The sequence below is a fragment of the Macrosteles quadrilineatus genome, unplaced genomic scaffold, assembly GCF_028750875.1.
Source record: "Macrosteles quadrilineatus isolate MER2022 unplaced genomic scaffold, UCM_ALF_1.0 Scaffold_7__1_contigs__length_78375512, whole genome shotgun sequence".
NCBI lineage: Eukaryota > Metazoa > Arthropoda > Insecta > Hemiptera > Cicadellidae > Macrosteles > Macrosteles quadrilineatus.
Genome location: NW_026542600.1, coordinates 19,976,870 through 20,003,687, shown reverse-complemented (window position 1 = coordinate 20,003,687; position 26,818 = coordinate 19,976,870). Strand labels below are relative to the sequence as shown.

General features: G+C 38.5%; 1 protein-coding gene across 3 annotated transcripts in view; it reads left to right on the top strand.

The window, feature by feature from the left end:
* LOC128997981 (isocitrate dehydrogenase [NAD] subunit gamma, mitochondrial-like) overlaps positions 1–26,818 on the top strand; it is a 59,011-nt gene that overhangs the window by 30,338 nt on the left and 1,855 nt on the right. For all 3 annotated transcript variants that reach the window (XM_054423865.1, XM_054423866.1, XM_054423867.1), the window contains exons 7-9: positions 5,244–5,475; positions 23,687–23,873; positions 25,506–25,587. In XM_054423865.1, coding sequence (XP_054279840.1) covers positions 5,244–5,475; positions 23,687–23,873; positions 25,506–25,587 — 501 coding nt within the window. The remainder of the gene's footprint in view (positions 1–5,243; positions 5,476–23,686; positions 23,874–25,505; positions 25,588–26,818) is intronic.

Here is a 26,818-nt window from a genome sequence, read left to right as displayed (position 1 = left end):
AAACAATTTACTATTTTTACAATAGGAATACCAATATAATTGGCCGTTTAATAGACCCATTACTACTCAAGTTTTGACTTGGTGCGACAAATAACTATTAGGATGTTTTTTATGAGGCTCTAGCCTGGGATTGCTTTTACATTACTTCAGGGTAGGCCTAGAGGTTGCGGCATCACCACTTAGATAAAATCCATTGGTGATTGGCGGGATTTGAAACTGGACCCCAAGGACCAAAGTCCTGCGCTCTACCACAAGACCAGCTCACTCCCCATTTTCTTAGAATTAGGGATTGTTTAGATTGGGTGTCAAGATACATGTCTTAGATTTTTTTTATTTGTGAAATTTCATTTATATATATGACTACTAAGGAAGCAAGTTAAATTTTAAATATTTCTTCTTATTAAGCCAAGAATATGGTCTTCTTTGTTATTTCTTCTTGGTTTTGTCAATGTGTCTGAGGGAGTTAAATTTTAATAATTAGGGTTAGTTTTTGTTTATAGTAGATAAAAGCTTAGGTCTATTATATAATCTTACCAATATTAAAGTTTTAAATTAATTCTTATTAGGGTATTGACATATGACTATAAAGTCATATGGTTCTTAATTATTATTATGTTGTTTTTTGAAAACAATGTTTTAGTAAACAAACTTACTTCTAACTCATTAAATAGAATTCTTCATATAACGATTTAGTTTTATTTTAAAACAAGAAACATGGTGCCGAAACAAAGAACCAGAAATAAGAATAAAGAAAGACAATGTTCTCCATTCAGAGAGGTTAATACAGACAACATTGATTATGATAATGATGAGATGAATAATCAAGACTTACCAATGAACATAAAACCACCAAAGCCACTGTTAGTTACCAGTGGTAGTGAAATGACAAAGAAGTGGAATTTATGGCGGAAACAATTTCAGTGGTATACTACTGCTGTCAATTTGAAGAAGAGGACAGTAGAGAAACAGATAGCTACTTTTATGACAATACTTGGAGAAGATGGAATTGAACTCTTTGAGTCTTTTGATATTGATGAAAAATCTACTAGCTTGGATGATATAATTGCAAAATTTGATTCGTATTTTGAAAAGAAATCAAATGTCATATATGAACGGTTTGTCTTCAACAATCTAAATCAGGGTAAAGGAGAAACTTTTAATGATTTTTTAACTAAAGCATCTAACCAAGCAAATAAATGCTCGTACGAAACAATGAAGGATAGCTTATTACGAGACAGGCTAGTTTGCGGAATTAATCATGACAACACTCGCCAAAAACTATTTCATGAAGAAAATTTGACACTTGAAAAGACAATAAACATCTGTAAGACTTCTGAAGAAGTAGAATTTCAGCTATCTACAATGTCTGAAAAGAAATGCTGCAACGTTTATGCAGTTAAAGGAAAAGAAACTTTAAGCAAAAAACAAGAGGATAACACCTTCACTTGCAGTCGGTGCGGATATTGCCATGGCCCTCGAGCTTGTCCTGCTTACCAAAAGAAGTTTACCAAAAGAAGTGCTCTAACTGTGGTATCCTTGGCCACTTCTCTAAGGTATGCCGCTCAAAAACAAATAATCGAGTGAAATCATTAAAAACTGAGGACTCCGATGAACATGGTGAAGTATATTCGATTCAACACTCAGACCAGGTAACATTAATTAGTTCCTTATCTAACGAAAGAAAACAAATAGCAGGAGATTGGACTAAACTCCTAATACTTCCTAAGAACCAAGAAGTATTTTTCAAATTAGATACAGGAGCTCAATGTAATGTAATAAGTAAAACTATTGCATTAAATAGTAGTTTAGAAATTAATGGTTCTAAGATTAAACATTTGATTTCATACACAAATAACAAGCTACCGGTACTTGGTGAATGTACTGCAACTGTTGAAACAATCAACAAACTTCGACAAAAAGTCAACTTTATTGTAGTTGATGGAAATTATCCAGCAATTTTAGGCCGAGATTCATGTCAGACATTGGGATTTGTTAAAAGAGTACATGAATTACACGCTAACAATCTTGATGAAAACCTATTCAATGGGATAGGATGTTTGAACAATTATGAATATGACATTGATATAGTTGACAATCCTTCACTTAAAATCTATCCAGCTAGGCGAATTCCTTTTGCATTAAGAGAAAATGTTAAGCGTGAGCTTGATTACATGGTAGAGTTAGGTGTTATTAAACCTGTAACTGAACCTACTCCTGTAGTATCCCCCATGGTTGTTGTACGCCAAAAAGACAAAGTCCGAATCTGCTTAGATCCAACCGATTTGAACAAAAATATTAAGCGTCGCCATCACCCACTTCAAACTTTAGAAGAAATAGCATCTAGGTTAAATGGCTCAAAATTTTTCACACTCCTAGATTGCAGGAAAGGATTTTGGCAAATTAAGGTTTCTGAGCGTACTTCTAAGTATTTAACTTTTTCCACGCCTTGGGGAAGGTACAGCTACTTAAGAATGCCATTCGGCATAGCCTCTGCTCCCGAAATATTTCAAGAGCGCATGTGCTCCATTTTATCAGGCTTAGATGGGGTAGAAGTTTCAATGGATGACATTCTTATTCATGGCTCGACCATTGATATTTTGGAAAAAAGTTTTATCTGCTCTAAATACAGCAGGTCTTAAGCTCAACAAAGACAAATGTATTTTCAAAGCACAAGAAATCAAATTCTTAGGACACATAGTTTCTGGAAATGGCCTCCTTCCAGATCCCACTAAGATTGAAGCTATACAAAATCTAAAACCGCCCTCAAATGTAGCCGAGCTACAGCAATATCTTGGCATGGTAACTTACTTGGGTAAATTCATTAATAACTTTTCAAAGCTGACAGAGCCTTTGCGCAAACTACTGTACAAAGCCTGGGTTTGGGATTTTGATCAAAAGATAGCATACAAAAAGCTAAATGAAGCTCTTGCGTCACCTCCTTTGCTCCGTTACTTTGACCCAAAACTTCCCATAACATTATCAGTTGATGCAAGCTCACACTCTGTTGCATCAGTGCTCCTACAGGAAAATCGGCCAGTAGCATATTCTTCCAAATCTCTAACTAAAACACAGCAAAGTTACAGCCAGTTGGAGAAAGAGGCTCTAGCAATTTCAGTTGCATGCAAGAAGTTTCACGAATATGTATGGGGATCACAAGGTCTGGTAGTTGAAACTGACCATAAGCCTCTTGAATCGATCTTTAAAAAACCCTTGCATGACACCCCTCCAAGAGTTAGGCGTATCGTTATGGAGATAATGCCATACAATCCAAAAATTGTTTATAAGAAAGGAACAGAATTATATATTGCGGACACACTGAGTAGAGACTGCATAAATCAGGCAACTCCTGAAGAAGAACTTTCTTTTGCAGTAGACTTGGTAATATCCATGCCAAAAGAAAAACTTAAGGAGGCTCAACAACTCACAGAAAAAGAAAATGAACTCTCCAAACTTAAGCACATCATTCTAAGTGGTTGGCCTGAAGAAAAATCTGAATTGCCAGAAGAGCTACACAAGTATTGGAATTATCGGGATGAACTAGCTGTTCATGAAAATATAATTTTTAAAGGGGAAAAAATATTGCTTCCCATGCATCTTCGTCCACTTACACTAAAACAGATCCACCTAGGACACAGAGGAATACAAGACTCACTAAATTTTGCTCGAGAATACGTGTTCTTGCCTAACATGACGAACAAAATCAAAAATTATGTTTTGAACTGCAAAATATGCTCAAAGCTCCAAAAAGATAATATCGAGGAAACATTATTACAGCAAGAAGTACCTACTAGACCGTGGATGGAAATAGGAACTGACATTTGTCACCTATCCGGTAAAGATTATCTTGTTGTTGCGGATTCCTACTCTGGTTTTTATGACATTGTGGAGTTAAAATCTACAACATCTTCAAATGTTATTACTGAACTCAAAAAGTTGTTTTCAGTACATGGAATTCCTGAAACGTTATTATCAGATGGAGGTACTCAGTTCAATTCATTCGAGTTCAAAAATTTTGAAAAAGAGTGGCAATTCAATAAAAGGGTTTCAAGTCCTTTGTTTGCAAGATCAAATGGATTAGCCGAACGGTATGTTCAAGAAGCAAAACTCATTCTAAAGAAATGTCTAGAAGAAAAGACGGATGTTTATCTAGCCCTACTTCATCAAAGAAATATACCCCGGAAAAATCTTGGATCTCCAGCTCAAAGATTAATGGGGCGCAGAACAAAGACACTGCTCCCTAGCACAGATAAAATTCTGCAACCTAAAATAATTCAAAATGTTCACAATGAATTGCAAAAGATTCGGGACAAATCCAGACAATACAGTAACAGAACAAAAAAGAACAACTTAGAATTTGAAGAAGGAGAAAAAGTACTGTATAGGAAAGAACACAGGGACTGGCAGCCAGCTACAGTCGTAAGAAAAGGTCCAGAGCCAAGATCATACCTTATAGAAACTCCAGATGGGAATGTTTATCGAAGGAACTCTTGGTTTTTGAAGAAACGATTTTATGACGTTGAAAACCCGGCAGGAGCAAGTACAGTGAAGGGAAGTAAAGCTGGAAATGGAGTTAAAGACGTATATAGTAGAAAGTCATCGCGAAGAATAAATCCTCCCAAAAGACTTGACTTACAAGTGAAGAAGGGAGATGACATATGACTATAAAGTCATATGGTTCTTAATTATTATTATGTTGTTTTTTGAAAACAATGTTTTAGTAAACAAACTTACTTGTAACTCATTAAATAGAATTCTTCATATATAGATTTAGTTTTATTTTAAAACAAGAAACAGGTATGCTTTAAGTAGGCCTAAAAAAAGTTTAAGTAGGACTTAAAAGTTAAAAGACTATCATAAAACTTACCAACATAGTTTTTTTATTAATTACAAAAATTATTTGAGTCTAACAGATTTAGCAAGCAGGTACTCATTCATAACATGGTTTGCAAAACAGCTACTCGAACTGAGCTCATTCTGTACACTCATTCTGAGCTCACAGGATGACATTCCCCATCATATCCTGGATCCCAAGAAAACCTTGAAATCGTCCTCATGATGGTTTTTTGTTTCTCACTGTGGTCTCACCTGACATACTCAAAGTCAGGATAAGTTGGAAAACATATCTCAAATATCTAAATCTGGTTAATAGTTAATAATGAAATCTGTCAATTACAATTTCCATCAATGTTGTGAATTTGGTAGTCAAATATTGTTCTCATGTGTTTTCTACAACTCCATCGCAGGAAACTCTCCGATGGCCTTTTCTTGGAGATCGCACGCAACGTTGGCAAGGAGTACCCAGATATAGAGACTGGAGACATGATCATTGACAACTGCTGCATGCAGCTAGTGTCCAACCCACACCAGTTTGATGTGATGCTGATGACCAACTTGTACGGAACTATCGTGTCCAATGTCATCTGTGGTTTGGTCGGAGGTGCAGGACTTCTCTCGGGCAAGAACTACGGAGACCATGTGAGTTGAGAATTATATTGTGCTGTAGTCAGTATTTTACTATTGCAAGCTTAAATGATACATTTTTTAGTAATTTCTTCTTTGTTAACCATTATTTTAAATAACATGTTGATCAGCATAGTACATGTTATTACATTTTCTGGAAAGTAAATGAAAATACTTCTAATCACACTTATAACTAAGTGTTATCAGACAAATTGTTTATTTATTTTCTACACCATTCTTAATATTTTAAAAAGCAGGAAAAAGTTGGTAAACACGTGTCATACATTTCCTAATAGATGCAATTGTCCCAGGCAATAAAGATAGTTGCACAATCATTGAAAACTCAAAAAATTAATTTATTAACTCGTCTAAACTTGCCAACTGGAAACCGATCTCAATAGAGTTTCAGTTTGAAAGAAACCTTATCACAAATAGAATGTCCATGGTGATAGTGTTTATTTTCCCTTTCATTGTCATTGGCTACTATGTGACAGTGTTTTCTCTCTGAGTAGCGAGAACGTCGTGCTCATGCGCGACAGGCAAGCAAAAGCACGGGAAACTGGAGCATGCGCGAGGTGCGCGCGCATGTCAAGGAAGCGGGAAATTCAAATTGTAGGAAACTCAATACTTGTCTTGCTTGTCTATTGTTGATATTTAATCCAAAAGAAATTGTACCATTATTTTAGCCCGTTACATCCCCCCTTTACTTCGGGGAAGAAAAAAAAAAGAAAACATGTAAAAAGAAAAAAAATTTTATTCTTCATAAAATAGAACAATATAATCTTCCATATATATTTTTGTGTTTTGTTCTTTGTGTTTTTTTTGTGTGTGTAGGTTTTCCCAATAAAGTAGGAAAACTAAACTAGTCCTATCTAGGAACTTGCTTTAGGAACTTCATAATACAAATTGTTTTAAGTAGTATCTTCCTCTAGGAGAAATAACGTAAAACATTTGTTGCCTTCCACTAATTAACAGAACAAAAATAGAATCTTCTAAAGAAACACTCAGTCTTCTAAACAATTAACTGCAATAAAATAAAACAATCTTCTAGAACAAAATCTACTTAAATTTCAAAGGCTGTCCTTTTCACCGGGACTAGGACTAGATCGGATCACTTATTTAATTAAAACCCGTTCCATGGGTTTAAGAATCGGCTTGGGACTTGTTTGAAAATTCCCCCAGGAAAGACGATTCGGCGGGTTCCTCCTGCGCCGCCTCTTCCCCTGTGGTGCCTGCTTCTGGGTAGGTGTAGTGTTATGGGGAAGGTGGTGTCCGGCGATTGGATGTGCTGATGCCATCAAAATGTTTGGGTGGACGCATTGAATTTCAGCCGTCTCGCGCTACTAGCTTCATTTCCTTTTGAGCTAGGGTATCGTTGGACGGGCTCCTCCGCCCCTAGCCCCTCTTCTGTCGTCGAACTACATTCGTAGAACAACCCTGTTTCGAATGCTGCAGCTGGCTCAGTCACATTGGGTTCCTCTGGTGTACCCTTTCCATTCGTTTCCTCAATTTGGTGGGGAATACTAGGGCTCTCCACCCGGAGGCTGGCAATGTCCATGCTGGCGGCTATTGAGATGAATGGTGACGGTGGTTCCACAGTCTCTGCTGTCGTAGATAGGTCCCTAGTAACGTCCTCGATGAGGTGCAGCAGGTCGTCGACCGGCATTAGGCTGGTAGATGCCACATCTTCTAGGGAGATCAGCTTGAAATCTAGTAGCTCCACTTCCAGGGCCACGTCTTCTGTCGTTTTGTCCTGTTCCATTGCCTCAGGGAAGGCGGGGACCCCAACTTCAATGATTCCCTCGTCACTGCCGAGAGGAGAGAGAGCCACGTTTTCCTCCACCCGACTTTCCAAAGCCTTGCGTATGGCATCTCTGAAGTACTTCGGACTAACTCTACTCTGTGAGACGTCTCCGCTTTGAGTCAGGGTTTTGGCGAAGTGGAGCACAAACACACCACAGTCAACGCCATTCGACTGGCGGGGTTGGTTTAGCATGGTGTCTTGTAAATGCCATGCTTCTGGTCTAAAATCGTAACCAGAAATCTTCGCCTCCGATCGGAGCGCATAGTACATCAGGTATATCTACTTCTTTTGGGACCAACCCATTGAGTCATATGCCTCGACTCTTCTTTTCTTGGGATAGGCAGCGACTAGCGCCCAGTGTTGACTATCTCTTAGGTGCAGTGGTGCTAAGATCAGTTCCTTCCCACAGATATCTGCGTCCCTGAACTCTCTGTACGCCTTCGTATGCCGGTTTTCTTCAAGGTGTTCAAAGAAATAAGGACTCAAGACACCGACGTTTAGGGCAAGACCGTCCTTTTCTGCCAATGTCTGAAGATATGCCTCTTGGACTGTCCCAGTCAGCATCCTCCCCTCCTGGAGGCACAGCAGGTCCTCGTGGATCACTCGAGTAATCGTTTGCTGTGATGCCATGCTAGCCTGTAAAGAGAGCAGACTCATGCACTAAAACCATGCAAAGCAATGAGTGGGGGAAAGGAACACCTGGGGCTATGATTTCCTTCTTGTTGCCTTAATCCCCCTTTCTAAATGAACGCTTTGCACCGGATTATAGAGTTTTAAATCCTTACCGTGTGCTACCCCAACTTTCTTGCCTCTTTGATCCGATATTTGGAACATATTCGATCTTGTGGCTCGCTGAGTATGAATGAATGAATGAATGATTTATTCCGTCAAATTTGCTACAAAGTACAATGTTTACATTTTTACTATAATATTAAGTTTACAACATAAAATAATCAAAAACAGAAAAAAATAACAAAGTTGTGAACTTAATGTTGAATTATTCTAAAACTAGCAAAACGAACATAATAAACTTATAATTTTGTAGCTAGTTGTAATTAATGGTCTTGTGGAATCAGCAGACATAGGCGAACTCTGCCTGTGCGTCTGCTGGGCTGCATATAGTCTTTAATGACCTAAATTTGTTGATTGAAAATTCAAACGGAAATTGAATAAAAAACGGAAAAAAATGATTTTTTGAATTTTTCTTGAGGACGAATGATATGCAATTGACATGAAATGAGTGATAGGTAATAGGTAATAGGTGATAGGTAATTTCTGTGGGAGCAAATTACAGTTGTGTTGTGTCCATACAGTTGTGTCGGCCAGGAGCTGTGCGCATGGCTGGGTCCGTATATAATGGTCCGTCAAATTTTTGTTCTAGTTTTCCGGCTATATAGTCTGCTGCACTTGAAAGCCGGTGAGTCTATCTCGAAACTAGATCCGCTATTTTGAACTCATTAGCTCGTCTTCGCAGATTGTAATATTTGGACTGTCTTTTGAATGCTGTCTTCAAGTTCCTGCACACCTTTTCTTGTAGGAGGCGAAGGCGTATCTGTGACCCGTGCTTTTCGTCCGTAGGTGTGTCTTCTGGGCGGGGAGAGGTTTCGACAGGGGCAGCATGTATGCTGTTTGGAGTACACAACTCTCTACAAAAATCAGCATGGCGGGTGAATATTGAGTAGATTCGTGGACGGAGCTGTTAATGGCATATTGGAACTCGTTTAAATGGATGTCCCAATTTCAATGGTCGGAGTTGACGTACTGTGATATCATAGTTTTAATCACACGGTTGGGGCGTTCTGCAGGATTAGACTGAGGACTATAAGGTGCGGTTAATTGATGACGGATGTTCCAACCCTAGGTGACCTGATGAAAGATCTTAGACGTGAAATTGTGTCCCATTATCTGTTTGAGGGCACCATATCTAAGAAAAATAAGATCAGTAAAGTGCTGGGATACCGTCTTGGCCGTGGCATTCTTCATTCCTACAATCTCAACCCATTTTGTAATTGTGGTTTGGAACAGCAGAATGTATCTGTTTCCACGCCTTGATCGTGGCATTGGTCCCATTATATCAGATGTAACTGTCACCCATGGTCCTTTAGGTTGTCGGAAAAACATTTGTCCAACGGGAGGTTTTTGTTCAACGTTAGACGCTGGCAGGAGTAGCACGCTCTGACATAATTCTTTACGTCTATTCTCCACCTCGGCCAGTAGTATCAGTCTGAAACTCGTTTGGTCGTCTTATTAATGCCCAGATGGCCTGAAATTGGTGTGTCATGACATTCGGTCAAGACATCGGAAATTTGGCTTTCTGGGACGCAAGTCTTCCACAGAGTCGTTTGGTCGATAATCCGGTTGCCTCGATTGGGGACTCTTCTTAAAAGTCTACCCTCACAAAGTACGTAGTCTTTATACTTGCCGGGTTGTTTAAGACTTGCTGCTTTCTTCTGTCGTACTAATTAGATATAGAGTTATCTTCCGTTCTCCGCTTCCTCGGTTTTGTCAAGTGTCGATTAGTAGCCATGGTGAGGTGTACTGGGTGTATTGTCTGCACACCTGAATTCTCAGTGATAGGGTACCTGGACAAGGCATCGGCCACTTTATTCAAGGTCCCTTTTCTGTAACGAATCTCAAAATCCATCTGCTGAAGTTCTAAGATCCATCTTGAAAGTCTTCCTGACGGTTTCTCTAAGTTCATCAGCCATTTTAACACCTGGTGATCAGTGATAGCTATAAACCGATAACCTTCTAGATACATTTTAAATTTTTAGATGGCCCAGACAAGACTCAAAAGCTCCTTTTCGGTCACTGTGAACTTTTGTTCACTCTCTGATAGCATTCGGCTAGCATACGCAATGACAACCTCGTGGTCGTTTCGAACTTGCGTAAGTGCGGCACCTAGTCCATTATTAGAGGCATCTACTTTGAGGATGAAGGTGCAATCATGGCAAGCTAATACAGGTGCTGTTGTTAACGTTGACTTCAGATTCCGGAACCTGTCCTCTTCTTTGCTACCCCATTGCCATCTCGAATTCTTCCTTAATAGCTTGGTTAAGGGAGCGGTAATTTCTGAAAAGTTTTTCACAAACTTGCGGTACCATGAAGCGAGGCCAATAAAACTTCGAAGATGTCGGATTGTAGTAGGTGTGGGGAACTATACGATTGCCTTTACTTTATCTGGGTCTGTATGTATTCAATCACTATTTACAACATGTCCAAGGTATTTTAGCTCTCTCTTACAAAAATGACATTTATCTGTATTTAGGTTCAGCCTCGCTTGTCTGAGTCGTGAAAATACGTCTGTGAGCACTACTAAGTGTTCCTGAAATGTCGTGGTGACTACAATAATGTCATCTAAATAGGCAAATTCTTTTGGTTCAAGTTCTGGTCCGATAATACTATCCAATAATCTCTAGAAAGTTGCAGGGGCAGAATGTAGCCCAAAAGGCATAACTTTGAAATGGTAGAGTCCACGACCTGGTATTGTAAAAGCTGTCAATTCTCTGCTATCCTCGGCCAAGGGCACTTGCCAATACCCATTCTTCAAATCAATAGTAGATTTGTATCTAGCCTTTCACAGTTTATCTAGAATTGAATTTATTTGTGATATTGGATAGGCATCCTTTTCACATACAGAATTTAGTCTTCGGTAGTCAACACAGAATCTGTATTTGCCTGAAGGCTTTTTAACAAGAACCACTGGTGAACTCCACACGGACGACGAGGGTTCAATCACATCATCAGCGAGCATTTTATCAACCTCTTCGTATATAATATTCTGCATTATTGGGTTTCGCGGATAAAATCTTTGCTTGATCGGAGTGTCAACCTCCAATTTTATTTTATGTATAACCAAAGTAGTGTGTCCTGTTGTATTTTCAAACAGCTTTAATTCCTCACTTAGAAAACTTTTCAACATAAGGGTTTTGTTTTTGGTTGATTCGATAGGTCTTTCGGCGTTGAAAGCTAAGCTTGGACACCCTAAATCTTGGTTGAGCTCTATGTAGTGCCGATTGGGATGAACTAACTTTAACCTTTCGATGACTTCCATTCCGAGTATCAGTGTTGTACTTAATGTGGGTAAATTCAACGCTTGTATTATAGTGTTTTATTCTGAAATTTCACATTCGAAGGTAAGGCAGTGGTTGACTAAAGTTCTATTCCCGTTGGCCACGCCTAGATCAACGGAAGTAGGGGTTGGCATAATATTGTTGTCCTGCAAAAACTGAGCTAACTCATTCCCAACCAGAGTCACCGTGGACCCGGTATCAATGAGAGCATAAAATGTTTTTCCACACACAATTACTTTGATGTAAGGACGGACATCTGTTACCCCAGGGCTTTCATGGTTGGTTTGGCTTACTATTTCTCTCTTATTAATTGCTGGCTCTGTGATAGACTATTGGAGGGCCGTGATGCGTCGAAGGCTGGAGTCCCTCCTTCCCTCCGGACCCAATTGGCGGACTTCGGTTGTATCACCTTGCTACTATTAACATTCAGATATGTTAGGGTGAGTGGCACTTTCCATTCGTAGAAATATCTGTTGTTCGTGGGTCTGTTAATGGTTCCAGTGGCAAATCGTGAAGTTTTATCTTAGCTCGGTGGATTCCAATTTCTAGTCGTAGTGTGAGGAGGCTCTCGTCTTGGCATGGAATTATCACGAACAATGGATATGTGTGTCCTATCGCTGGTCCGGTAGTAGGCAGTTTCTGGCATTAACAATTGTGCTGGATTTGGGGGAGCTCTATAGTTTTGTTTTTCCCTCAAATATGATTCGTAGTGTTCAGCTAACTTGATTGCGGCTCCTACAGAGGTAAATTGGTCTCGGTGAATTGTTAATTTGTAATCTGGACGCATATTTGTGTATATGTTATCTATTTGCTCCTCTGCAGTATAGCCTCCTTTCCTATGCTTTAGGGTACACAGTGAAGTAACGTAGTTACGAAAACTTTCAGTCTCGCCTTGAGTTCTGTTCATAATTTCCTGAATGAGATTTCGTCCATACTCAGGGGGGAAGAATTGCATCTTGAAGTCTGACAATAAGTCCTCATAATTAGTCCAAAAATCTTTGTTGTTTCTATACCAAAGTAGGGCTTGGCCCTTTAGAAGTTCTGGCATTGATCGTAGTAATAAATCTTGTTTGATCCCATAGGCAGCGACCAACTCGTCTAACCTTTCTAAGAACGAAAAAGGCATCCTTTCCTCCGTTGAACTTTAGATTCCATTTACGAACGGTGTTACACGTGCTTTCTATTTCATTCAGGTTTCGTCTAACATCCCCTGAAATCAAGGGTGGTTTTGAGGTTGGCTCTCTGCTTGTGAAACGTTGCGATTGTTCAAGATGTCTGCCAGTCCGTGGACTGGTTGAACTTCGAGACGATTGTATCATTTGGGAAATGGCTGACCGCATTTGGTCAAGCTTGAGACTCGTTTGACAATTCTCCCAGGAAAGACGATTCGGCGGGTTCCTCCTGCGCCGCCTCTTCCCCTGTGATGCCTGCTTCTTCTAGGTATGGGGAAGGTGGTTTCCGGCGATTGGATGTGCTGATGCCATCGAAATGTTTGGGTGGACGCATTGAATTTGGGCCGTCTCGCACTACTAGCTTCATTTCCCCTGTTTCGAATGCTGCAGCTGGCTCAGTCACCTTGGGTTCCTCTGGTGTACCTGCTGGCAGCTATTGAGATGCATGGTGACGGTGGTTCCACAGTCTCCGCTGTCGTAGATATTTCCCTAGTAGCGTCCTCGATGAGGTGCAGCAGGTCGTCGACCGGCATTAAGGTGGTAGATGCCACATCTTCTAGGGAGATCAGCTCAAAATCTAGTAGCTCCACTTCCGGGGCCACGTTTTCTGTCGTCTTGTCCTGTTCCATTGCCTCAGGGACGGCGGGGACCCCAACTTCAATGATTCCCTCGTCACTGCCGAGAGGAGAGAGCAACGTTTTCCTCCACCCGACTTTCCAAAGCCTTGCGTATGGCATCTCTGAAGTACTTCGGACTAACTCTACTCTGTGAGACGTCTCCTTTGAGTCAGGGTTTTGGCGAAGTGGAACACAAACACACCACAGTCTACGCCGTTCGACTGGCGGGGTTGGTTTAGCATGGCGTCTTGTAAATGCCATGCTTCTGGTCTAAAATTGTAACCAGAAATCTTCGCCTCCAATCGGAGCGCATAGTACATCAGGTATATCTGCTTCTTTTGGGACCAACCCATTGAGTCATATGCCTCGACTCTTCTTTTCTTGGGATAGGCAGCGACTAGCGCCCAGTGTTGACTATCTCTTAGGTGCAGTGGTGCTAAGATCAGGTCCTTCCCAAAGATATCCGCGTCCCTGAACTCTCTGTACGCCTTCGTCTGCCGGTTTTCTTCAAGGTGTTCAAAGAAATAAGGACTCAAGACACCGATGTTTAGGGCAAGACCGTCCTTTTCTGCCAATGTCTGAAGATATGCCTCTAGGACTGTCCCAGTCAGCATCCTCCCCTCCTGGAGGCACAGCAGGTCCTCGTGGATCACTCGAGTAATCGTTTGCTGTGATGCCATGCTAGCCTGTAAAGAGAGCAGACTCATGCACTAAAACCATGCAAAGCAATGAGTGGGGGAAAGGAACACCTGGGGCTATGATTTCCTTCTTGTTGCCTTAATCCCCCTTTCTAAATGAACGCTTTGCACCGGTTTATAGAGTTTTAAATCCTTACCGTGTGCTACCCCAACTTTCTTGCCTCTTTGATCCGATATTTGGAACATATTCGATCTTGTGGCTCGCTGAGTATGAATGAATGAATGAATGATTTATTCCGTCAAATTTGCTACAAAGTACAATGTTTACATTTTTACTATAATATTAAGTTTACAACATAAAATAATCAAAAACAGAAAAAAATAACAAAGTTGTGAACTTAATGTTGAATTATTCTAAAACTAGCAAAACGAACATAATAAACTTATAATTTTGTAGCTAGTTGTAATTAATGGTCTTGTGGAATCAGCAGACATAGGCGAACTCTGCCTGTGCGTCTGCTGGGCTGCATATAGTCTTTAATGACCTAAATTTGTTGATTGAAAATTCAAACGGAAATTGAATAAAAAACGGAAAAAAATGATTTTTTGAATTTTTCTTGAGGACGAATGATATGCAATTGACATGAAATGAGTGATAGGTAATAGGTAATAGGTGATAGGTAATTTCTGTGGGAGCAAATTACAGTTGTGTTGTGTCCATACAGTTGTGTCGGCCAGGAGCTGTGAGCATGGCTGGGTCCGTATATAATGGTCCGTCAAATTTTTGTTCTAGTTTTCCGGCTATATAGTCTGCTGCACTTGAAAGCCGGTGAGTCTACCTCGAAACTAGATCCGCTATTTTGAACTCATTAGCTCGTCTTCGCAGATTGTAATATTTCGACTGTCTTTTGAATGCTGTCTTCAAGTTCCTGCACACCTTTTCTTGTAGGAGGCGAAGGCGTATCTGTGACCCGTGCTTTTCGTCCGTAGGTGTGTCTTCTGGGCGGGGAGAGGTTTCGACAGGGGCAGCATGTATGCTGTTTGGAGTACACAACTCTCTACAAAAATCAGCATGGCGGGTGAATATTGAGTAGATTCGTGGACGGAGCTGTTAATGGCATATTGGAACTCGTTTAAATGGATGTCCCAATTTCAATGGTCGGAGTTGACGTACTGTGATATCATAGTTTTAATCACACGGTTGGGGCGTTCTGCAGGATTAGACTGAGGACTATAAGGTGCGGTTAATTGATGACGGATGTTCCAACCCTAGGTGACCTGATGAAAGATCTTAGACGTGAAATTGTGTCCCATTATCTGTTTGAGGGCACCATATCTAAGAAAAATAAGATCAGTAAAGTGCTGGGATACCGTCTTGGCCGTGGCATTCTTCATTCCTACAATCTCAACCCATTTTGTAATTGTGGTTTGGAACAGCAGAATGTATCCGTTTCCACGCCTTGATCGTGGCATTGGTCCCATTATATCAGATGTAACTGTCACCCATGGTCCTTTAGGTTGTCGGAAAAACATTTGTCCAACGGGAGGTTTTTGTTCAACGTTAGACGCTGGCAGGAGTAGCACGCTCTGACATAATTCTTTACGTCTATTCTCCACCTCGGCCAGTAGTATCAGTCTGAAACTCGTTTGGTCGTCTTATTAATGCCCAGATGGCCTGAAATTGGTGTGTCATGACATTCGGTCAAGACATCGGAAATTTGGCTTTCTGGGACGCAAGTCTTCCACAGAGTCGTTTGGTCGATAATCCGGTTGCCTCGATTGGGGACTCTTCTTAAAAGTCTACCCTCACAAAGTACGTAGTCTTTATACTTGCCGGGTTGTTTAAGACTTGCTGCTTTCTTCTGTCGTACTAATTAGATATAGAGTTATCTTCCGTTCTCCGCTTCCTCGGTTTTGTCAAGTGTCGATTAGTAGCCATGGTGAGGTGTACTGGGTGTATTCTTTGTATTCTTTGTTATCTAATAACAAAAGCAAGATATTTTGAAAAACCTTACAAAAGTGATTATGATACTGCATTTAAAGACCTAACCGACAGTTTTAGGAGGAAGAAGCTAGAACACCTCATCTGCTCCCCAATTGGTTGTGTTCGGGACAAGATAGATTTAAATCACTTTATAAACAACATCTTTAAGTTCCAACAAATTACTAAGGCTAAAGTCACAATAGTCTCATACGGTCACAATCCTGGTCAGACTTTAAAGAATGGCTTATCCTACAAAGACTTTGTCTGTCAACTGAAAGACTTTATCAACAAAAAACAGGGACACCTTTCACCACCTCAACTGGACACAGCTAAAGCTGGAGACATCACTGCCAATGTAACACCTAATGAGGCTGCAACTACTCCAGTGTCCACGACGGTGACAAGAGCAGCTAATCAACTCACGGAGCAGACATCAACTCAAACAGAGCAAGTTATTGTGGCACCTGGCGACCTATCATACAGTGAAGTGTTAAAGCAGAGTAATGGTGATGGAAGTGGGGTCAGTGCTGGGTTGGATACAGTTATGCATAACTGTGGGGCGGCGGAGTCATCTTTCTCAGCTTTAAACTCAATTCTACAAACCACCACACCAATCAAATAAAATCGCAACATAATTTTATCAAAATTTTTCACCAGAACATTCAACACCTCTCTTCTAGATTAAATTCACTACAGGCAATTTTAGACGAAGTAAATCCCCATATAGTTGTTTTATCAGAACACGACACGAAAGAAGAGGAAATAAAAAGGGTTAATTTAAATTCTTATTCAGTAAAATCTAGTTTTTCTAGAAAAGTAAAGTCTAAAGGAGGGGTTATTATTTTGGCAGAGAAGAGTTTTGAGCTGAGGAGGGTCTCGGTGCCGGATGCAATTTGTAATGTTCTACTTGAAGAGTTGCAATTTGAATTTTGTGCCTGTAAATCCAGTATTAATAAGCAAAAATATCTCGTTATTGGTATTTACAGGTCACCTAGATCAGATGTAAATATTTTTCTGGACAGGTTAGATATTTTAATTGATTATTTAAATAAAAAATATGATAAAATTATTGTAGCAGGTGACCTGAATATTGATGTTTTAGTATTGGACAGCAGACATAGATTATTACAACAGATGTTAGAAAGCAAAAATATGAGGTACCTTGTTAATTTCCCAACAAGAGTTACAGATAATTCGGAGACAGCAATAGACAACTTTTTGATAAAAAATATTAAATTATCTGACTTAAAGGTAGAAGGTCTGGTTACTTTCTTATCTGACCATGATGGACAGCTATTAAAAGTAAAATGCCAACATTCTATGAAAACCGTAAATTTGCCGATTAAAAAAGAGTTGCGTAAATTTTCACCTGAAAACACTAATCTTTTTACACAATTACTTTCCAATGAATCTTGGCTCGATGTATATAATTCCAGGGTAGAAACAAAGTATGATGTCTTTTTTAAAATTTTTTCTTACTATTTTGATCAGGCTTTTCCAAAAATATTGGTTACAAAGAGAAATAAAAAACGTACATGGATAACTAAAGAATTAAAGATGAAACAACAGCATATTATTCAACTGACTAAGGAATATCGTAGTAATAAAAGTAATAGTCTAAAAGATTTTTTACATCAGGAAAAGGCTACTTATAAAAGAGAACTAAATAAGGCTAAACACAGATATTTCCAACAAAAAATTGGAAATTCCCAAAACATTCAGAAAACCGTCTGGAATATAATCAACTCTGAAGTTGGGGAAAATGACAAGAAACCATTAGAAAATATAATTTTAAAACAAAATTCAGAAACAATTTTAGACCCTGGTAAAATTGCAAATATGTTTAATGGTTATTTTAGCAACATAGTTACAGATTTAGATTTAAATTTAAATTGTAACAATCAGAATGTGACGGCTGATGTAAAAGCTGATTTTATTGATGACTTGTTTGTAAAGCCAAAATTTGAACTGAAACCGATCACTGAAAGGGAGGTGGAAAAAATAATTCAATCTTTAAAAAATAAACACTCCAGTGGGCATGACGAAATTCCTGTAACAATAATAAAGGCTGCAAAAACCTACATCAGCAAAATTGTTTGTCATCTGATCAATTCTTCGTTTGTTTCAGGCATTTTTCCTAACATATTAAAGCAGGCAAAAATAATTCCTTTACACAAAAAAAATGACCCTGAAATTATATCCAATTATCGCCCAGTGTCTGTTCTTCCTTCAATTTCTAAAGTGTATTAAAAAGCCGTATACTTACAATTATCCGAGTTCTTGGAAAAATTTAATATTTTGGATGATAATCAGCATGGATTTCGGAATGGAAGATCAGTTGTAAGCGCAGCTGTTTCTTTTATCGAATCAGTCATTGAATCAGTAAACAAAGGACATTATACAATTGGCATATTTATGGACCTTTCTAAAGCGTTTGATAGTGTAAAACATAGTAAACTACTAGAAAAACTTAAAATAATTGGAATATCAAAAAGAGCTCTTAATTGGTTTTCTTCCTATTTGACAAATAGATCTCAATTCGTGGAAATTACCCATTTGACAAATCATAATAGAATTATCAAATCATCATCAACTTATCAACCAATTAAATTTGGGGTGCCACAAGGTTCAATTTTGGGGCCTTTGCTATTTTTGTGTTACCTTAAGGGCATGGAAGATACTTTAACCTACAAGCAAAATTCTAAATTATGTCTTTACGCTGATGATTCTAATTTGATTGTATCATCTAACTCTCCAGAAGAAGCTGAAATTCTTACATATGTAGAATTAGAGAATATTGGGAACTATTTCTACAATCATAACTTATTATTAAATTCAGAAAAAAACTAAATTTATAAATTTCAGAACAGCACAGAACAGAATTACAAAAGATCCAACAATAACTTACAACTCAAATAATATTCAAAAGGAACATCAAATCAATTTTCTGGGATTAACAATAGATGAAAATTTGAATTGGGATAAGCACACACAGAAAGTTTTAACCAAAACTAACTCTGGAATGTTCACATTATCAAAAATGTCCTTTTATTGTAATTTGAAAACCCTAAAAAGTATATATTTTGCACACATTCACTCCCATATTTCATTCGGTTTAGCATTATATGGGTCAACAAAAATATTAAATATGGATAGTATTCTGAAGCGACAAAAAGAAGCTATCAGAATTATGCTTAAGCTTAAACGAGATGATTCGGCAAAAGAACATTTTAAGAAATTACAAATTTTTACAGTTTATGGGCAATATATTTATGAAACAATTCTTATCGCAAAAAAAATGAATCTGAGCAAGTAATAAATTCAGTGCATTCTTATAATTTTAGGAGGAGAAGGGAGTTTGTCCAGCCTCACAAATTAAAATTTTTTGAAAAAAAACCCTCATATGCTGGTAATGATTTTCTAAAATTTGTCCCTGAATTCATAAAAAAAGAAACGAACCTATCTAAATTCAAGAAAATTCTAAAGGAGCATTTAATAAATCTAGCATTATATTCTTTTGATGAATTTTCCACCTCCCATAAATAGAAATAGTATTTTTATTTTAAGTATTCTGACACTATTCACTGTACCACCAATGTACATGATTTACGAATAAAGATGTTTGAATATGAATATGAATATTGTCTGCACACCTGAATTCTCAGTGATAGGGTACCTGGACAAGGCATCGGCCACTTTATTCAAGGTCCCTTTTCTGTAACGAATCTCAAAATCCATCTGCTGAAGTTCTAAGATCCATCTTGAAAGTCTTCCTGACGGTTTCTCTAAGTTCATCAGCCATTTTAACACCTGGTGATCAGTGATAGCTATAAACCGATAACCTTCTAGATACATTTTAAATTTTTAGATGGCCCAGACAAGACTCAAAAGCTCCTTTTCGGTCACTGTGAACTTTTGTTCACTCTCTGATAGCATTCGGCTAGCATACGCAATGACAACCTCGTGGTCGTTTCGAACTTGCGTAAGTGCGGCACCTAGTCCATTATTAGAGGCATCTACTTTGAGGATGAAGGTGCAATCATGGCAAGCTAATACAGGTGCTGTTGTTAACGTTGACTTCAGATTCCGGAACCTGTCCTCTTCTTTGCTACCCCATTGCCATCTCGAATTCTTCCTTAATAGCTTGGTTAAGGGAGCGGTAATTTCTGAAAAGTTTTTCACAAACTTGCGGTACCATGAAGCGAGGCCAATAAAACTTCGAAGATGTCGGATTGTAGTAGGTGTGGGGAACTATACGATTGCCTTTACTTTATCTGGGTCTGTATGTATTCAATCACTATTTACAACATGTCCAAGGTATTTTAGCTCTCTCTTACAAAAATGACATTTATCTGCATTTAGGTTCAGCCTCGCTTGTCTGAGTCGTGAAAATACGTCTGTGAGCACTACTAAGTGTTCCTGAAATGTCGTGGTGACTACAATAATGTCATCTAAATAGGCAAATTCTTTTGGTTCAAGTTCTGGTCCGATAATACTATCCAATAATCTCTAGAAAGTTGCAGGGGCAGAATGTAGCCCAAAAGGCATAACTTTGAAATGGTAGAGTCCACGACCTGGTATTGTAAAAGCTGTCAATTCTCTGCTATCCTCGGCCAAGGGCACTTGCCAATACCCATTCTTCAAATCAATAGTAGATTTGTATCTAGCCTTTCACAGTTTATCTAGAATTGAATTTATTTGTGATATTGGATAGGCATCCTTTTCACATACAGAATTTAGTCTTCGGTAGTCAACACAGAATCTGTATTTGCCTGAAGGCTTTTTAACAAGAACCACTGGTGAACTCCACACGGACGACGAGGGTTCAATCACATCATCAGCGAGCATTTTATCAACCTCTTCGTATATAATATTCTGCATTATTGGGTTTCGCGGATAAAATCTTTGCTTGATCGGAGTGTCAACCTCCAATTTTATTTTATGTATAACCAAAGTAGTGTGTCCTGTTGTATTTTCAAACAGCTTTAATTCCTCACTTAGAAAACTTTTCAACATAAGGGTTTTGTTTTTGGTTGATTCGATAGGTCTTTCGGCGTTGAAAGCTAAGCTTGGACACCCTAAATCTTGGTTGAGCTCTATGTAGTGCCGATTGGGATGAACTAACTTTAACCTTTCGATGACTTCCATTCCGAGTATCAGTGTTGTACTTAATGTGGGTAAATTCAACGCTTGTATTATAGTGTTTTGTTCTGAAATTTCACATTCGAAGGTAAGGCAGTGGTTGACTAAAGTTCTATTCCCGTTGGCCACGCCTAGATCAACGGAAGTAGGGGTTGGCATAATATTGTTGTCCTGCAAAAACTGAGCTAACTCATTCCCAACCAGAGTCACCGTGGACCCGGTATCAATGAGAGCATAAAATGTTTTTCCACACACAATTACTTTGATGTAAGGACGGACATCTGTTACCCCAGGGCTTTCATGGTTGGTTTGGCTTACTATTTCTCTCTTATTAATTGCTGGCTCTGTGATAGACTATTGGAGGGCCGTGATGCGTCGAAGGCTGGAGTCCCTCCTTCCCTCCGGACCCAATTGGCGGACTTCGGTTGTATCACCTTGCTACTATTAACATTCAGATATGTTAGGGTGAGTGGCACTTTCCATTCGTAGAAATATCTGTTGTTCGTGGGTCTGTTAATGGTTCCAGTGGCAAATCGTGAAGTTTTATCTTAGCTCGGTGGATTCCAATTTCTAGTCGTAGTGTGAGGAGGCTCTCGTCTTGGCATGGAATTATCACGAACAATGGATATGTGTGTCCTATCGCTGGTCCGGTAGTAGGCAGTTTCTGGCATTAACAATTGTGCTGGATTTGGGGGAGCTCTATAGTTTTGTTTTTCCCTCAAATATGATTCGTAGTGTTCAGCTAACTTGATTGCGGCTCCTACAGAGGTAAATTGGTCTCGGTGAATTGTTAATTTGTAATCTGGACGCATATTTGTGTATATGTTATCTATTTGCTCCTCTGCAGTATAGCCTCCTTTCCTATGCTTTAGGGTACACAGTGAAGTAACGTAGTTACGAAAACTTTCAGTCTCGCCTTGAGTTCTGTTCATAATTTCCTGAATGAGATTTCGTCCATACTCAGGGGGGAAGAATTGCATCTTGAAGTCTGACAATAAGTCCTCATAATTAGTCCAAAAATCTTTGTTGTTTCTATACCAAAGTAGGGCTTGGCCCTTTAGAAGTTCTGGCATTGATCGTAGTAATAAATCTTGTTTGATCCCATAGGCAGCGACCAACTCGTCTAACCTTTCTAAGAACGAAAAAGGCATCCTTTCCTCCGTTGAACTTTAGATTCCATTTACGAACGGTGTTACACGTGCTTTCTATTTCATTCAGGTTTCGTCTAACATCCCCTGAAATCAAGGGTGGTTTTGAGGTTGGCTCTCTGCTTGTGAAACGTTGCGATTGTTCAAGATGTCTGCCAGTCCGTGGACTGGTTGAACTTCGAGACGATTGTATCATTTGGGAAATGGCTGACCGCATTTGGTCAAGCTTGAGACTCGTTTGACAATTCTCCCAGGAAAGACGATTCGGCGGGTTCCTCCTGCGCCGCCTCTTCCCCTGTGATGCCTGCTTCTTCTAGGTATGGGGAAGGTGGTTTCCGGCGATTGGATGTGCTGATGCCATCGAAATGTTTGGGTGGACGCATTGAATTTGGGCCGTCTCGCACTACTAGCTTCATTTCCCCTGTTTCGAATGCTGCAGCTGGCTCAGTCACCTTGGGTTCCTCTGGTGTACCTGCTGGCAGCTATTGAGATGCATGGTGACGGTGGTTCCACAGTCTCCGCTGTCGTAGATATTTCCCTAGTAGCGTCCTCGATGAGGTGCAGCAGGTCGTCGACCGGCATTAAGGTGGTAGATGCCACATCTTCTAGGGAGATCAGCTCAAAATCTAGTAGCTCCACTTCCGGGGCCACGTTTTCTGTCGTCTTGTCCTGTTCCATTGCCTCAGGGACGGCGGGGACCCCAACTTCAATGATTCCCTCGTCACTGCCGAGAGGAGAGAGCAACGTTTTCCTCCACCCGACTTTCCAAAGCCTTGCGTATGGCATCTCTGAAGTACTTCGGACTAACTCTACTCTGTGAGACGTCTCCTTTGAGTCAGGGTTTTGGCGAAGTGGAACACAAACACACCACAGTCTACGCCGTTCGACTGGCGGGGTTGGTTTAGCATGGCGTCTTGTAAATGCCATGCTTCTGGTCTAAAATTGTAACCAGAAATCTTCGCCTCCAATCGGAGCGCATAGTACATCAGGTATATCTGCTTCTTTTGGGACCAACCCATTGAGTCATATGCCTCGACTCTTCTTTTCTTGGGATAGGCAGCGACTAGCGCCCAGTGTTGACTATCTCTTAGGTGCAGTGGTGCTAAGATCAGGTCCTTCCCAAAGATATCCGCGTCCCTGAACTCTCTGTACGCCTTCGTCTGCCGGTTTTCTTCAAGGTGTTCAAAGAAATAAGGACTCAAGACACCGATGTTTAGGGCAAGACCGTCCTTTTCTGCCAATGTCTGAAGATATGCCTCTAGGACTGTCCCAGTCAGCATCCTCCCCTCCTGGAGGCACAGCAGGTCCTCGTGGGTCACTCGAGTAATCGTTTGCTGCGATGCCATGCTAGCCTGTAAAGAGAGCAGTCTCTCTATGGTACAAAAAAATTGTACCATTATTTTAGCCCGTTACAACTGCACCAAAGAAAATCATCCACATAGGGGTAGAATATTAGCAAGGTAATTAAAGAACACGGTTTGGTGTCAGATTAAACCTACTCACTTGGCTGCGACTGGAGCTCGTTGGATACTCACCTTTACGGACAACCCTCATTTGATGCGACCCCAGATAACAGAGATTCTGCTGTTCACAACTCTTTCTCGCTGTCATTATTTTTTAAAGTGAATTCTGTTTCAACAATTTTCAGTATGCCATATTCGAGCCTGGTACCAGGAACACTGGTACTGCGATTGCTGGTAAGAACATTGCCAACCCGATCGCCATGTTGAATGCTGCAGTCGATATGTTGGAGCATCTGGGCCATCAGACACATGCTAACCTTCTATCTGCGGCCATCAACCAAACTGTCAACGTAGACAAGATCCACACACCAGGTCTGTAAACACTTGTATCAGCTGTTTTATTGTTTAACTAGTCACTTAACCAGTGCTTTGCAATATACACTGTATAGGGTATCCACTCAGCTGTAAATATGTAAACCGTTTGAGAGCTGTGGATTTTTCAACTGTGAACAAACTTGGATTGAGCAGTGAATTTTTTTATCTAAAGATGGGCCGATTTTAAAGACTATAGTTAGTCTTACTGGGTTTAGTAAAAAAAAAAAAACGCAATTTATGAAAAATTTCAGTTTTGTTATATCAGTATCCATGCAATATTTTTGCCGAAATTGCAGGATATAATAATGATGTCATCAGTTTCATCAGTGTCATCGGTTTCGAGATTCGATAGGCGAGTTACGAGATTCAAAAGTTTCTAAATAGGAAGTTTTGGCACTTATAAATTTGAAAATTATGTCATTTTTGTGTCATTATTATTGTTTATAACATTGTTTACACACAAGCTGGTAGCAATGGAGCAAATACATTTCCATTAACACTAATGAAACAAGTAAATTGTGTTCTGAACTGCAAAAGGCATCTTAAATACTGGAACAATTTACAATTCAGTTTCATATCGATATTCAATACTTATTAAACACAAAGAAATATTGACCACTAAATGTTTTAATTAATGTAATATTCATGTTCATTTCAATATCAAGAGTTTTATTTATATTAATGTTAGTTGTTAAAAAAATAATTTTATTTTGGGTTTGAAGTCACATTTATGTTGTTATTATGTCTTGTCTTGATCAGGAGTCAATCTCTTTCAGTTTTGATGGCATAATCATAATGAAAATGTTATCATTACCCGTATTTTTATTTTTTAGCAACCTTGACCAGGTAACTAAAAAGTGTCTCGCTCAGGTTTTGAGATTCGAGATTTGATTTTTTAAGTTTCGGTTTTGGTTTATCAGTGAGAGGATCGTATAAAAACTGAACTAGTCCTAGGAACTTGCTTTAGGAACTTCATAATACAATTTCATAAAACAATCTTCTAAAACTAAATCCAAAACAAAAAGTTTGCATGTATAGCTCTAATGAATGTTAATACAGTATTTTTTTTTTTAATTTCTGGTTTTGATCTTCACTAGATAAGGCTGATTCAGATTTCTCTAAATGTTTGATGGCGGAATTATTCCTAAAAATGTCAATACCATTAAAATCATATCAGAAAAAACTGGTCTTTAAGAACCCTATCTGAAATATTCAGTTGCTACTACAACTAACTGTGAATCCATTGTAACTTCTGTCCTTCTAGTTTAACAATATAGAAACTAGAAACCATGTGAACTTGTAGGTAAATACACCATGGCAGGCACTAACCTCTAGTCACTGGGGTTTGAGGAATTATGGTGGACATTTCCATAAATAACAAGCTTTTTCCTTAAAAACAAGTTTTTACGACATTCCGGGATCTGAAACCTGATTCCATCAGTACGAGTTATATGTTGTGTAGGTATTTTTTTCCATAGTTGCTAATGTGATAATTCTTCCAATATTATATTGTAAACCAATCTCAGTCATCTTGGACTGAAACCTAGTACATTTTTTACCATTACCATTTTGGTTTAAAAACTGATAATTTTTATGTATAAGTAATACATTCAATTTGTTACTTTTTAGACCTTGGAGGCACCGCTACGAGCACAGATGTAGTTCAGAACATCATCAAACATATCCTTGAAGCGACAAAGTCAATGAAGTGGTGAGTAGTAACTATTTTTTGTTATAAAGTATCATATTAAGTCCATTCAAGTGATTTTCACATGTTACAAATCATTTATTGATTACCAAATCGTTTTCTTATATTTGAAAATTGATTTTATCAAACAAATTATGAACAAGTCAACAAAATGTTGATAGAGAAATGATTTAAAACATTTAATGATATGCATATTTATCCATCATAAATGATTTGAGAAAAAAACTATTCGAGGGTAATAATACACTCTTTATGTTTATTATTTATTTCTACACATTTTTGGGTCAAGGTTAAATTAGACATGTCTCAGAATTTGAAATATATTTTTTAATGAGTACAAATAAGAGAAATACAAATTTAAATTACCAAACCACAATTCTGGTGATCCAAGACATGTTTTATTTTGTGTTTTGGTTTTGCAAAATTATGGCTTTCTATTTTTAGTTTTATGCAGTTTATTCTTATTTTTACTTAAGCAAGTTTAGAATTAGAATAGAGATTGTTTGTGCATGCTTGCAAGCTTTGCTTTACTTTTTGTTTCAACTTGTTTGTTCTGTTTGTTTACTTTTGACTTTGTTAATTCCTCTCCTTTTCTCCTCTTTCTACCTCTTTTCTATCCTTTTTCAGATTTTGTCTAGTCAACTTAATGAAGAAACTCTGTTTTATTACAAATATAAATAAGGAAGTTTGGGAATACCTAGAAGTCTTAATTTTTTTTTCATTGTTACATTTTTATTAAAATTTGATTTTCAACCTTCGAACTTCACACTTTACTATTTGTAAAAACCCTCTTTTAATATAGGGGTTTCAAGCTTAATGTTATAAAATACCTTATGAACTTTTGTTTAAGATAATATAAAAAACTGTGGAATCTTGTTTTGTTTTTTATCTTCAATATCCAATAAAATCTTCTGTTTCAAAACATCTGTTATTATTTAATTTCGTTAGTGTTTATTTAACTTCTTGATTATTGTGTTATTTATTAATATACTTTCTTTTCAGCATTACACTTAGCTTTCTAGCACTCATATCTATAAAAAAATATTTTAAGTACAATAATATTTTATACAGCTTATAATTAGTTCTCACAAATACTAGTTTCATTAAAAGTCAAGTTAATATGTTTGAGGCTTTATTAAATTAGAGGTTAAAAATGAATTTGCCAACACTGGAAAATTATAAGGTTTCGTTTACGATTTTCCCCATTGGTGTGGAGAAGGAAAGAATGCTATGT